This window comes from Haliotis rufescens, unplaced genomic scaffold (genome assembly GCF_023055435.1).
Source record: "Haliotis rufescens isolate VD_foot unplaced genomic scaffold, xgHalRufe1.0.p SCAF_15, whole genome shotgun sequence".
NCBI classification, from domain to species: domain Eukaryota; kingdom Metazoa; phylum Mollusca; class Gastropoda; order Lepetellida; family Haliotidae; genus Haliotis; species Haliotis rufescens.
In genome coordinates, this window is record NW_025963835.1 from 12,091,934 (window position 1) to 12,108,607 (window position 16,674).

The window sequence follows — 16,674 nt, forward strand, 5'->3', positions numbered from 1 at the left end:
TTAGAGACTCTATTTTTTCGCCCATGTATGCGGGGGCATATCGCGTCATGCTAAAAGAACTAGAAAAAAACGCACATCTGCATTCATTCATTATTAACATAGTCAAGATAACAGGCATGTATATCAAAAAAAATTATCTTTACATACTATATTTTAAGGATATACCATGTCAATAATTTAGTCATAATTTTTGATTAACCGACTGTCTGACCTCACATATAAAAGTCATACATACCTACTAGAGGGACGTGTAGTCAGAGAGAGTCTACCTACACATATAAATACACGCAGATCTACTAAATGTACAGAATTACGCACATATACATCCTTACAGAACTACTGGATAGAAAAACGGATTCTCTTCACATAGATATAGCAATACAGAGCTACGAGATAGATGTGCAAGGGAATCTATCCCCCCACACATAAGTCCTTAGAGAACAACTGGATAGATACACAGGCAATCTATCCCCCCACACATAAGTCCTCAGAGAACAACTGGATAGATATGCAGGCAATCTATCCCCCCACACATAAGTCCTTAGAGAACAACTGGATAGATACACAGGCAATCTATCCCCCCACACATAAGTCCTCAGATAACAATTGGATAGATATGCAGGGAATCTACCCACAAATGTATAAGTCCTTACAAAACTACGAGAAAGACGGGTGAGAATCTACTCCCACACATATAAACACAAACAGAACTACCAGACAGATGCGTAAGAATCTATATGTAGCATTTAAAGAAATACAGGTGAGGTGAGGTGAAATTGGGTTTAACGTCGCGTTCAAGATAATTACCCTTATATAGCGACGTGCATGCACGTGTGAGTGCGTGCGTGCGTGCGTGCGTGCGTGCGTGCGTGCTTGCGTGCTAGATCACTGAGATACCATGCCGCAGTTTAACATAAATACCCCACTCAGACACAGTATACTGTCTCCAAGCCGATCAGTTCTTGTTTTAGTCCATAAATGCTGAGCACCTTGCAGAGTAAGAACAAGCACAATCTTTTAACGTCTCGTGGTATGACGCGGCCGAGGATCGAAGCCCGACTTTCAGCTCTAGAGGCAGACGCTCTACCACTACACGCAACACGGAGCCGGTCTTATTCATACACACAAAACTGCCAGATAGATGTGTAGTGATCTACCCGCAGACATATAAACACATACCAAGCTACCAGAAGAGGTGTAGAGAATATACTTGTACGCATATAAACACATACAAAACTACCAGAATATGTGTAGAGAATCTAATTGTAGGCATATAAACACATACCAAACTACCAGATGTGTAGAGAATATACCTGTACGCATATAAACACATACAAAACTACCAGAAGAGGTGTAGAGAATATACTTGTACGCATATAAACACATACAAAACTACCAGAATATGTGTAGAGAATATACCTGTACGCATATAAACACATACCAAACTACCAGAATATGTGTAGAGAATATACCTGTACCCATATAAACACACACAAAACTACCAGAAGATGTGTAGAGAATATACCTGTACGCATATAAACACATACAAAACTACCAGAAGATGTGTAGAGAATATACCTGTACGCATATAAACACATACCAAACTACCCGATGTGTAGAGAATATACCTGTACCCATATAAACACATACAAAACTACCAGAAGATGTGTAGAGAATATACCTGTACGCATATAAACACATACCAAACTACCAGATGTGAAGAGAATATACCTGTACCCATATAAACACATACAAAACTACCAGAAGATGTATAGTGATCTACCTGTACGCATATAAACACATAGCAAACTACCAGAATATGTGTAGAGAATATACCTGTACGCATATAAACACATACCAAACTACCAGAAGATGTGTAGAGAATATACCTGTACCCATATAAACACACACAAAACTACCAGAAGATGTGTAGAGAATATACCTGTACCCATATAAACACATACAAAACTACCAGAAGATGTGTAGAGAATATACCTGTACGCATATAAACACATACCAAACTACCCGATGTGTAGAGAATATACCTGTACCCATATAAACACATACAAAACTACCAGAAGATGTGTAGAGAATATACCTGTACGCATATAAACACATACCAAACTACCAGATGTGAAGAGAATATACCTGTACCCATATAAACACATACAAAACTACCAGAAGATGTATAGTGATCTACCTGTACGCATATAAACACATAGCAAACTACCAGAATATGTGTAGAGAATATACCTGTACGCATATAAACACATAGCAAACTACCAGAAGAGGTGTAGAGAATATACCTGTACGCATATGAATACATACAAAACTACCAGAATATGTGTAGAGAATATACCTGTACGCATATAAACACATACAAAACTACCAGAATATGTGTAGAGAATATACCTGTACGCATATAAACACATACCAAACTACCAGAATATGTGTAGAGAATATACCTGTACGCATATAAACACATACCAAACTACCAGAATATGTGTAGAGAATATACCTGTACGCATATAAATACATACAAAACTACCAGAATATGTGTAGAGAATATACCTGTACGCATATAAATACATACAAAACTACCAGAAGATGTATAGTGATCTACCTGTACGCATATAAACACATACCAAACTACCAGAATATGTGTAGAGAATATACCTGTACGCATATAAACACATACCAAACTACCAGAATATGTGTAGAGAATATACCTGTACGCATATGAATACATACAAAACTACCAGAATATGTGTAGAGAATATACCTGTACGCATATAAACACATACAAAACTACCAGAAGAGGTGTAGAGAATATACCTGTACGCATATAAACACATACCAAACTACCAGAATATGTGTAGAGAATATACCTGTACGCATATAAACACATACCAAACTACCAGAAGATGTGTAGAGAATATACCTGTACGCATATAAATACATACAAAACTACCAGAAGAGGTGTAGAGAATCTAACTGTAGACTTATAAACACATAGCAAACTACCAGAATATGTGTAGAGAATATATCTGTACAAATATAAACACATAGCAAACTACCAGAAGATGTGTAGAGAATATATATGTACGCATATAAACACATACAAAACTACCAGAAGAGGTGTAGAGAATATACCTGTACGCATATGAATACATACAAAACTACCAGAATATGTGTAGAGAATTTACCTGTACGCATATAAACACATACAAAACTACCAGAATATGTGTAGAGAATATACCTGTACGCATATAAACACATACCAAACTACCAGAAGATGTGTAGAGAATATACCTGTACGCATATGAATATATACAAAACTACCAGAATATGTGTAGAGAATATACCTGTACGCATATAAATACATACAAAACTACCAGAATATGTGTAGAGAATATACCTGTACGCATATAAACACATACCAAACTACCAGGTGTGCAGATAATATACCTGTACGCATATAAACACATACCAAACTACCAGAAGATGTGTAGAGAATATACATGTACGCATATAAATACATACAAAACTACCAGAACAGGTGTAGAGAATCTAATTGTAGGCATATAAACACATACCAAACTACCAGAATATGTGTAGAGAATATATCTGTACAAATATAAACACATAGCAAACTACCAGAAGATGTGTAGAGAATATATATGTACGCATATAAACACATAGCAAACTACCAGAATATGTGTAGAGAATATACCTGTACGCATATAAACACATACAAAACTACCAGAGTTTGTGTAGAGAATATACCTGTACGCATATAAACACATACCAAACTACCAGAATATGTGTAGAGAATATACCTGTACGCATATGAACACATACCAAACTACCAGAAGATGTGTAGAGAATATTCCTGTACGCATATAAACACATAGCAAACTACCAGAATATGTGTAGAGAATATACCTGTACGCATATAAACACATAACAAACTACCAGAATATGTGTAGAGAATATACCTGTACGCATATAACACATACCAAACTACCAGAAGATGTGTAGAAAATATACCTGTACGCATATAAATACATACAAAACTACCAGAAGAGGTGTAGAGAATCTAATTGTAGGCATATAAACACATACCAAACTACCAGATGTGTAGAGAATATATCTGTACAAGTATAAAAACATACATAACCTCTTGATAGATATGTAGAGAATATACCAACACACTTGTAGACACATCAAAAACTACTAGAGAGATGTGCAGACTCTACATACAATCATATAAACACATACATTCACACACACACACACACACACACACACACACACACACACACAGAACAAGTAGATAGACGTACACTCAATGAGTCCCTCTGTACACATGTAAATGGAAGCAGTATTGCAAGATGTAAGTGCCAGACGGACACGCTGAGTCGGACTGCAACAGACATATATACGTGCAGACAACCAAAAAGATTCCAAGAAGAAATGACCTACATTTCGTTACATGCAATGAATGATCCTTCGGCAACCACTTGTAACCCTCGCTATCATGCGCCGAAACACAAGTCGGAGAACTACACTGGCCTCTAAAATCGGCAATGTGAGGTATTGTTGCCGACCCAGGTCACCACGACCCCAGTCCACATCCAGTAAAACAAATCACGCGAGAACACGCATAACGATGAATAAAACTATCTGCCGCAGTGCGTTATACAGTAACAGCTGCCTCAGTTACAACACACGCATACTTCCTTGTCTGTGGCATACAGAATAAATACATTAGTTTATAGGGCTTTAACAGTGCAATACGTCCATCGATGACCCGCGCTTTGAGGTACCTAGCAACACAGTCGTAAGGAGAAAACGGAAATATTTTATTCGCGTTAAGTTTAGTACATATGTAGACAAAATCAGTGCTGATTCAATCACTACTGAATGGATTTTTCAAAGCGTTACACCAATTGGCAAAACTATATTTTTTAAACTTGTAACTATATTAGCATTCAAGGACAGTATTGAAACATTAATTAAAAAAATATCAGCACACGCTGAAGTATTTATTAACGAAACTATTCATTTATGAAACTGACGTATAGGAATATACACTTGGAAATTGGATTTGACCCAAACTTACAGATGTAATCAAAACGTACGTTACTGGCCGAAACACAGCAAAAGGTAAGGTCCAAGAACACAACGATGATACCGGGATCAACTACGTCACCATCGAATAACCATTCTTGTTTGTTTCATATTTAGCGACCATCAAACATGGGTGTATGCTTTCTTTTTCCTGGTTGCTTATATCATGTACAACTTGCATTATGTACACAATACTAAATCAGTATCTTAAAATGTAATAAACAACGTTGAGAAATAATGACTTTAATACACGAGCAACCGTTTTTCCACACGCTAAAATTGTTACCAACCAAACTATCAAGTTATGACTGCGAATTATTTCAACGTTAACGTAATATTACGGACACACGAGAAGTTAATAACAAAGTATAACAAAATATTCCTCGAATATCATTTAGCTATTTCTTTGTGTAAAAAAATAACCTAAAATGTCCAATACGACAAACGATCACCATAAATATTTAATTATCAATTGTTCTACCAATGCGATTGGTATCATATATTATAATGTTAAAATAAATCCATCGTACCCTCTGCCTCCTAAATCCTCCATACGGTTCTCTGATCCACCTGATTCCCTCCCTTCTTCTCCAACCCTCCAGCTGGTCCCGAGGGTACTGCAGCATGGCCCTTGGTGGTGCGAAGCCTCTAAGAATGAAAGTATTGCCCGAATGTTGATCCGTGTTGTCACAGCGCGTGTGCACAGAGCGTCTGACTGATCTGAACTGACGCATGCCTATATACCATCGTACCTTGCTACCAACAGGTAATGTCAACTTGAGTTATTGATTTCACATTCACGCTCACATACCTATCAAGTACTGTCACTGCACTATTACAATGTCGCTATCAAAAAATATTCGGGAGGCCTGGCCCCGAATTAATTAATCTTACACCTCAACATTTGCATTGCAAACAATGCAAAAAGAGCCGCTTCCTACAACAGCAAAACGTGAAGCTGTGCGGGAAACCATCACTTTATTAAAAACACAACTTTTGAGATTTGCGACACTGTCACTAATTGCATGCCTACATGCACATCATGTCCACGCAAGCGCCAACCTGGAATGCATTTAAAGCATGGGTGTTTAATGCATGGGTGATGACACAGGTAGGATACGTCATGAATCAATGCCCCTATGAAGGATGCTGTGCAGCTGGAGAGTTCTACAGTTTACGCCCTGTCGTTTCTGAAATTTGTCAAGTTAGAATCGATGTTTTAATTGCAACTGTGTTAATTTCATAGATGAGTTACACTACAATTGTCAAACCTTTGATATTGCAGCAGTTGCATTGGTGCATTTCAGTTTGAAGTAAAGCTGGTGATATACTGTAAGGACCTTATTGTTGAGTTGGCTGTGGGTCATAATGACATAAATAGAAATTACATTTATATTCTGTATTGTGTGTAGGATGTCGGTCGTGTTTGATACGGTCTCACATTCTTTCACAGTCTCACATTTCCTTCCTACTCTGATAAAGTCGTTTCAATGCGACCACTCAAATCCTACAAAATTGACTTCTGACCGTACATTTTTGTATATTCATAGATCATTTCGATCTTGTGAATACGTCGGTAATTTGTGATTTCGAAGTATTTTCTCACGAATGTTCTTTCCTGCCAGGGCACAGATTTGGCATCACGATGTGGATTAGTTAGAGCGATACTGTGTCTAGTTTCTATTCAAGGTTATGGCAATAGACAATGCAGGTTGACGACTCGGATGTGGAGTCAGCAACCGCTATTGAGGTTACTTGTGATGTCAATGTTACTCAGTCGTACGAATGTGCTTCACTCGCAGTAAATATTCACACGTATATTTCAGGATAAACCCCCGGCCAGGGAGCATGGCACGTGACCTTTAACACATCCACCCTTACGTTCGAAACCAATTATTGTTTTTCAAAATATTTGTTTTACCAACCATGAGTTGTTTTCTCTCCACAGGGAACGACTTATCTTTATTCTCATAGACAACGAGTATTGGTTGTAGTAACAGAATGATGCCATAAGCATTAACAATAATGCAGGCAGCTGACCTGCAACATCTGACTGCCTCAAACGTAAGACATGAAACCTCCGTCGATCACGGCCCCGTATGTCTGTCCGTAAATAGCCCATTTCCAGCTCAGACTCTCCATGTCTCTCAGCGTTACGATGTCGTGAGAGTATTGATCCTCACCACTCCAACTAACTGGCCGACTTCTAGTATCGCATCATGTCTATACATAGAATCGAAGACAGCCTTGAATATTCATCATTCGCTGTGAACGCGTGCGCAGTGAGCGCCCGATGGTTCAATGACCCCGACAGACTAGGTCGGAGTGCCCAGATGAATTAAAGTGAATGTGAGGCCCTATCGATCTCCTGCTGGCTCCTTCTGACGTTTATGTAAGCCGGTGGGGTTTACTAACAATATGATCATGTCATTTAACAAGCACTAAACATGATCATGGTACATTTGACATCGTGATGTGGACAGGGAGCGCAAATGCGACTGGGAATGATACTTCAATGTTGGCTGTATGACACTCGTGAGAACGACATATTGGGCCACTGCAACGTGTGCTCAGTACTTTCCATCTGGGATAGCTGCCAACAGGCCACATTTATGTAGTGTAGAATGTATACTTCCGACACAACACCATCATTAACTACTGCGAAGCGTAATGCTCGTTGGGGCACGGGTGACCCAGTCGTCTAAGGCGCCGAAATTAGCTGTGCAGGGTTGCGACCCTTGGGTACTCCAGAAACTTTTGATAGTGGGTTCAAATCCCGGTTCGTCACGATTGTTTCAAGGTTTGTCAGCACCATTCCCGTGCTCGCGGGTTTCACCGAAAGTGGTAAATGTCTGAGACCTGCATCACTTCGGGCTTCCCTCCCACCCAAGACTGACGCGCCGTGGTATAAATGGAATAAGCGGTGTCAAACCAAACTCAATCACTCAATGTTTGTGAGCTGTAGCTCTACCATACAGTGTCGTGCAGGGTTTTACTGGGCGCAAAATAAAGCATCATATATACATAAAACCTAAGAATGAACGCCAATAACAACGTCCAAGTCAGATTTTCATCACTCATCACTACATTTCGATTAAAAAAATAAGAACAAGTAGAGGGCACACCCAAACCTGAATTATTGTATTTACTGTTGATACACTGCTCACCATCTTTAGCTAGCGTCCCCATGTATGTATTACCGAGCGTCCCCAGGACTTGTACATGATTAGACCAAGGTAAATCCCTGGTCGCGGTTGAATCAGTGACGGAGTTGATGTGATATGGACTGTCATGGTGTATTTTGTAACATGCGAATCTAAACCTTGGACTGGTAACAAGGTGACCTCACGCCAACTTTAGTACAGTAAACTACGGTTATAACGAAGTCAAAGGGACCTCTAACTTTAGTTCGTAATAACCGTAGTTCGTTATAAGCATAAAATTATATTAAGCATATATGTAACTAATGGCCGGGACTAAAAAATAAGTTTGTTATATCGGTCAGTTCGTTATAAGCGTGTTCGTTATAAACATGGTTTACTGTAATATCAACGCAATATCACAGCGGAGACACTAGAAATTGATTTCACAAATTATATCAGGTGGGGAGACCCGTGACGGTTAGAAATGGTCTTCAGCAACCCATGCTAGTCGCAAGAGGCGACTAACGGGTTTGGGTGGTCAGGTTTGTTGACTTCGATGCGATGAAAAATAACACCACAGCTGGGACCGGTGGCGTCATGTCAACCCGTGACACAATGAGTCATACAATACATAAATGTAATTCGTTTCAATTAATTTTAGCACTTCATTAAAACCTTTTAAAATCCTTTGTTTTCTTTGTTTGTTGTTTAACGCCACACTCACCAATATTCCAGGTATATGAAGGCGGTCTGTATATTATCGAGTCTGGACCAGACAATCTAGTGATTGACATCATGAGCATCGATCTACACAATTGGGAAACGATGACATGCATCATCAAAGTCAGCGAGCCTGTCCACCGGATCTTGTTGGTCGCATCTTACGACAAGCATAGTCGCCTTTTACGACAAGCTTGGCTCAGGCAAATCAGCGATTGACATCATAAGCATCGATCCACGCTACTGGATTACGATGACATGTATCAACCAAGTAGCGAGCCTGTTTACCCGATCCTGCCAGTCACCTCTTGCGACAAGCATAGTCACCATTTACGGCAAGCATGGGTTGCTTGAAACCTATTCTAACCCGGATCTTTACGACTTTTTAAAATCCTTTGAAATGAGACCACGCATTTTTCATAAATACATTTTACGTGTTTGTACAAAGAAAATTCGGGTATGGATTGAAATTATGAGCATGCGTGTATAGTGTATTCTTAACCATAATCATAGAAGCATATTTCATAAATGTAAGAAATTTATAAGGTTTCAATACAATAGTTGAATATAGACTATTATTATCAAAAAACATTAGATGAAGAACATATATAAAATTAAACACAGCAAGTTTTAAGTCAGTTAGGATCGTTTGACATTAAATTACAAATAACAATTTCTTGTGCTTGTTAGTTTATATTTTTTTTATAGAAGCTCGACGTGGTAATTTACAATGACATTTACCAGCGATTGTAGTTGTGACTGTTTATAAATACTAGTAATTGGAACTAATGTGATGGACTTGAAATCAAAACGCATCGGTGCTAAAATCGACAAAAATCCGTCGAATTCCGGATTAACAAGGTTTGACTGTATTCCTATTCAGGCCCAAGCGTCCTTGGTTACAGGTCACCGTAGCCTACCTTCTGACAATGGCTGTGAATTCCATATTACATTAACAGATTATTGATTTTCTTTATGTGTGAGTTGTTGCATGTGTTACAAGCGTTAGTGTCACCTTGTCTGACTGCAAGGGACATTGACCCTGCCCCAGATTATAAGGTGGCGACAGTGACAGTGTGGTGGAATTCGGACTGGTCGAAACTGACTAACGGGGATACGTTTGGAAAATTAGGAAGCCATTGCATTTAAACATCCCGTAACTACAATGTATATAATACGCGTATGTAGTCGACAAATGCTAGATATATTTAGCATTAAACGTGGTTAGGGAGCTTATAATTCCTAAACGGACCAAAGGTTTTTCATGTTTTATCCAAAACCTTTAGAATCTCAACACACGAAATGGGCTAGGATGTCACTCAGACAAACAACATGCCCAATACCTATGCATTTTGAGGACTAAACATTGTGCATTGTGTTTAAACATGTCCATGTTAGTGCACGAATATTGACAGAACACTTGGAACGTAAAACATGCTGTCTTTGATATATGAATGTATTGCTTCTTTACACCATAAGGAATTTATGGATGTCAACGTCTTTACGTTGATGAACACAACCTTTCGGAGTATAGACTTACTCCTTCATCAGGGTAATAAATGCTATGAAGCAGAGAACACGCATATATATAACTGCTATGAAGCAGAGAACACTAATTTCTATATATTATATATATATAGAACAAATACATGCTCGCGGTGGTGAACATAGTTTATAGTGACAATTTAGTTTGGCGAGTCAATAGTGTTTCAGATCGGTTCATTATTAGGACAAAATACTTTTCGTATTTGGTAATGATATGGTTGATAAACAATACAACGTCCTTTTGCCATTTGTCGTCAGTAAAATCACTGAATAACCGACAGTACGAAACAAAAGAAATACTGTATTTCTTGTATCAATCGGATCAGTAAATCAAGTCGGTAAGTGAACTTAGCTGTGGAGCAAATGAAAGTATAGACTTGAAAATTGGATTTGACCAAAAAAGTGCAAACGTTATCTTACCTTACAAGGCTAAAATAACAGTCGCCGAAACGCACCAAATGTAAGTTCCAACACTAACTAATTCTTCACCATCGAAAGACCATTTCTTGTTTGTTTTATTTTTAGCCACCATCAAACATGGGTGTTTACTTTCCTCTGCCCTGTAATTTATTGCAGTGTAAGAAGACCGATAAGGAAATTTGATAATAGGTCAAGGAAAGCATGCAGATATCACTAAGGAAATGTTGATCTTTATATACAGGTATTCCAGTCAGTTTAATATTCAAGATCAAGCCGATAGGCATATTTCAATAACATCCCTCATTCCACATACATAACATTAATGAATGAAATACTTGATTCTAGGAACACTGTTGTTTTGTTTTTTTGGGGGGCGATTACAGCAGAATATCGGGGATAGTAGAATTATATATTTTGAATGATAAGTTTAAATTTGAAGCCATTTGTTTTTATTCTGTGCTGGTGTAGTACTGCTTCTACGGAGCGACCAGATGTCTTGACAGTACTGACAGACACGTTAATCCTGACTCTAAATATCCTTAAAATATGGTTTCTAACCCGTTTACATTACGAATATGTCAGAGTCACAAACATGGACTTAAACACTGAAAGGGGGCACAACATCATGGAGTCCCGTTAACTTGATGATGACAGATGGTGGTTCGATGCGGCTGATTCCACTGTAACCCTACATATTCATACACTGAAGGAAACAGATAGGGATCATGAATATTTTGGGGGATTAATTTAATAATGTACTCACTGAGCTGACACTTTCATAAAGGTTTCCCTAAAATATTCATGATCCAAAACCTTTTCTTGTTCATTATATATATCATGGGTTAGACACAGTCCTTCGTCCGTTAGTCCGAGACCAGTGAAGATATATAGAAACTAGTTGTTTGCTACCACATTTTGTCATTTTACATAAACCTTACGGACTAGTTAGATGCGACCAAAGGTGCCTACCCCTGATGTGTGTAGAAGTGATCATTTGTCATATGTCAGTTTTTTTGTCCATGACACGATTCAATTACAACATGCCCCTATTGGTTCGATCTATAGACGTAGATAAAGGTCCATTTGCTACTTTTGCTTCCTCGTTTCACATTTCATAAACGTTTCGTTCTATTGAATGAATAATGGCACACTGGGAAAATATTCAAACAAAATGAAACTTAAGCCCCAAAAGTGTAAATATTTAATAATTAGCAGTCGTAAACACCCAGCACCACATGTCAGTAGTGAAGTATTTATGTGTCAAACGACATTTAGGCTGTTTCTGTTGTTTTTACATTCCACTATTTGGATCATATTTCATCGTCGATGCAGGAAGACAACACGACGGGATTTAGTAACTGAACACTTGGGATTTACTTAATAACAATACGAATTAATGGGACTTGACTTAAATAAAAGACACCGGTAGATATCGTTAATAAATTTGACATTAAGGAACTAATCTACTAACATTCTGAGGAGGTGTAACAGTGTGGGGTTGTGGCCTGAATGTGGGGTGGCATGGGTATGTCGGTATGGGTGTGGTATGGGCGGTGGGTTGAATATGGGGGTAGTATGGGTATGTCGGCATGGGTGTGGCACGGGCGGTGGGTTGAATATGGGAGTAGCATGGGTATGTCGGTATGGGTGTGGTATGGGCGGTGGGTTGAATATGGGGGTAGCATGGGTATGTCGGTATGGGTGTGGTATGGGCGGTGGGTTGAATATGGGAGTAGCATGGGTATGTCGGTATGGGTGTGGTATGGGCGGTGGGTTGAATATGGGGGTAGCATGGGTATGTCGGTATGGGTGTGGTATGGGCGGTGGGTTGAATATGGGGGTAGTATGGGTATGTCGGTATGGGTGTGGTATGGGCGGTGGGTTGAATATGGGGGTAGCATGGGCGTGTCGGCGGATGTGTGGGATGGGTTGTGGATTGAATGTGGGGGTGGTATGGGGGTGTGGTGGGGTGGTGGCGTGGGGCGAATGCAGGTGTAGCATGGGTATGGTCGGTATGGGTGTCGCATGGGCTGTAGGGGTAGTATGGGTGTGTCGTTGGGACTGAGACAGAATACAATGGCATATTGTCTCGGTCACTGCTTCAAAACTTTTTTCTCTGAAAGAAGGAACCGAAATGGTTTTTTTATGCAACACATTTTTTCAGGACACCAGAATCCCCGTGATACGAAATGGTAGGTCGCTAAACGACTCACTAACACCAACATTACCATTGCCTTAGAATGTTTTCTCACATATTATCATTTATGTCGATGACACGGTATGAAATCTGGTATAAGGCACTCTTTCTTACAATTTAAAATACATACCTCAATACAATTTTCTTCAGGCAGAGGAATTTATCAGTGACAAAAAATATGATCTATTGTGTCCAGGCACATGGAAATAGAAAGTTCAAGCGGTTTCAAAGAAAAATAGATGAAAGCTATCGAATGTTCAAGGCTACAATGGATTACACCTACAGACGTGTCATGTAACAGTAAGTTCAGGTATTACAGTGACACAAACACACACATAGCGGAGTTCGGTCATGCGCCGCACCCTTATGAAAACTCATATTCTTGTTTTTTTAGATTCATTGTTTAATTATATCAGATTGAACTCAAAATTATGATTAAATGTGTTTAAATGTTTACAATTTCGAAAGTTAGATTTTGGCTAGAAACAAACATACATTGTGTTGAAGACATGCATTTCATTTTCTGAAAAGGTCAATCAATAAAATAAATATGTCAATGCACATTTGTACAGAACACCCACACCCCACACCCCACACCCCACACCCCCTCACCATGCGCACTACCCAATATCAACAGGTAGGCTCCTTTGTAAGTGTAGTATTCACTTAATATCGCAGTTATATTACAGGCTCATTTCGAAAAAGCCTCCTACAACGTTCATATGTACATAGTATATACTTTAATTATAATTCTGTAAGTCAGAAATTCAGATAAAGTGTTTGCTTACCAATTCATACGACATACTTCCATCGTCACAGTTAATAAATGGTTCAGTTTTTGGATTATTCAACTGGCACTATCTGTTCCTAATTAAGTGTTCTAGTTCTCAGATAATGGTTTCCTCAACCCAGTTTGATAAATCAATTTTATCGATGGATGTATATTTGTGTGTTATGGCGGCATTGAACAAGGTTGAAAAGAAACACGCTTCATATTTGTTCGGATCAATACAAATTCTTACTACATAACAGACAGAATGAAAGACCTTTGATGAGTCACGCAATGGCCCTGACTATTACAGAACACCATGTATATGCAACACATTTTAGATGCCTGGTAGAACGACACGGGGACATTATAATATTTTGTTCTTTAACAAATATATAATAATTGCAAGTCCCGAGCATTTTACTGATGTGAATACGAGTGGGTCTAGATACCCATTAGATACAAACCATGAAATTCTCGGGGAGCTTTTAGTCTGAGGAAGAAAATATGTTTAGTCAGCGCTTCAACACATTTTGTTCTTCTGAAAGGAGCAAAACGCATTTTTTGGACCCACATTATTTTTTCAGATCAGGAGAATGTCAAGTGAACAAAATCTGGTGGCAATATTTTACCTCCATTCTCGGGAACAGATATTTGTTTCAAAGAATCCTCCGCCACCATATATAACCATCATATAACTCCAGGATGAGCGGGAGAGAGAGAGAGAGAGAGAGAGAGAGAGAGAGAGAGAGAGAGAGAGAGAGAGAGAGAGAGAGAGAGAGAGAGAGAGAGAGAGAGAGAGAGAGAGAGAGAGAGAGAGAGAGAGAGAGAGAGAGAGAGAGAGCATATATCCGCTATGGTTATGGTATTTTCTACTTTGCCTTATATTTGGCCAGTGTTGAATGAATAATGTAAACAATTTATTATTTATTAAGCTTATTATTATGTGCAAATATTTTGAACGGAAAAAAAAACGTAAGTGTATGAGCCTGGTTATTACATGTACAAATGTACAATATATATTGATTAACGCATGGTGTTGCATTTGTGCAGGTAATCGATCTATATTCATCACGATCCGGCATAAGTACAGCCTACCACACACTCAAACACCACGTTACCGTAACGACGAGTAAATGTATACACTACAATCAAACAAGGTCACTCTGACTTACGCGTTCATTGACACACATGTACTCTGTCAAATAAAATCTATGCCATGCTTGTTTAATTCAATTTCACATGGGCTAGGACACCCTTCATCGCACTTCCTATATGCGCGGAGTTTGTTTACTAGTAGTTACAACCCGAAGAGAGACGCCTGATTTGACCCTTGCCTGTTACCGGGGTACAATAACTATTTGTACACAATGTGTGTCGGCAGTGTATAGTCCCATAAGCTATACACCCTTTCTACATGCCCTATACAGTTTCCACAGCCCCGTGCGTTTCAAATATTCATGGACATGTATTGGATGTCGGTGTCGCGAGCAGAGTCATGGTGACCTAGGTCATGTCAGTGTGACCTATTCTACGTGGCTGCATTCAAATCGATACACGTGTCTGTTATGCAGCCCACCTGACGTAAAGTACAACGTTAAACTGCATTATTAATTAACTTCAGCCATGTGGTATTTACTTATAAAAAGTCTAATTATCGATTAAACAGGAAGTGATTAGCTTGTGGTCGTAATGGTGTTGGATGTTATCAAATATTCATCACAGCCAAAGCAAATATAATAGGAACACACAAAATATTTGATTCACAAAAAGGAATAATAAAAAATAAGAGGTCATGTTGGTTTATGATCTAAGACACTGACTGATTGTCTTACACCAAGTCCTAAATATTATTTCACAAATGGCAATAAAATAGAAGAATGTCCTACCACGGCAAAGAATGCCGGCCATTTGTCCGCAGCACATTCACTGCTATCGGGTTGTAAGTTTGCAATGCTCCGTCAGCCTGCGCTTTATATGAATGAAATACATATATGCATTTGAATCTTTTGAAATAAGAATCTCAAATAATGGTTTACTTTTCGCTGTTGCTTTTCGATAATGATTAGCCGAGTTTTCTGGCCCGCTTAACACTAGCCTCAAAGGTGAAGTATTGAACTGACCGACTTTCTATGGACATTCGTGCGGCGTTGCTAGGCCAGCCAGTGCACTGGATTTCCCTGCTACATGTACGCTAACAGGCTTTGCGGGCGACTTAAATCAATAGTGTGAAGTACGGGGTGATCGGTTTGAGGTGCGTGCACAACCTGTATGGATACTCGAACACAAACATAACTATGATCGTTCAGACTTGATAAGGGAAAACGTATGGTAATAATGATGGAATTGACGATATGGCTTGACGTATTGATAAATCGTTAACTGTGTACACGACAAACCACTTGTGAAGGTAGATCAGGGTACACAAAGGATGATGGCGTTTCACAAAGTAATGAAGTCCAATTGCTATTCCCTTCACTTTCAAACTGCCGCGGACATCTGAGGAATAATGATAACAACCGGACAGTTTGTCGTGAGTTACGTGAGAATATAAACATCACGAGGCAGAATTTTAATTAGAAAAGTTAAATTTATTAAATTAGAAATGATTAAATTTATTTAAATATATTAATTTTAATTTTAAATTTTAAAAGAACCTTGAGAAATTGTATGGGGCTACCCCAGCCTGATTTAACATTAGTGCATCTGAAACGCTTAAAGAACATGATAAGTTTGATGACGAAAGA

The 16,674-nt window shown here is 38.8% G+C and overlaps 1 protein-coding gene across 3 annotated transcripts in view; it reads right to left on the bottom strand.

Moving 5' to 3' along the window:
* Positions 1-16,674, bottom strand: part of LOC125380047 — a 44,353-nt gene that overhangs the window by 11,824 nt on the left and 15,855 nt on the right. Inside the window, exon 1 of one of the 3 annotated variants that reach the window (XM_048396140.1) lies at positions 5,664-5,927. The exons of 1 other annotated variant lie outside the window; for it this stretch is intronic. In XM_048396140.1, coding sequence (XP_048252097.1) covers positions 5,664-5,867 — 204 coding nt within the window. In that variant the 5' untranslated portion in view covers positions 5,868-5,927. Of the gene's footprint in view, positions 1-4,485; positions 4,634-5,663; positions 5,928-16,674 lie in introns of those variants that run through there. One more of the 3 variants, XM_048396143.1, reaches the window with a different exon arrangement.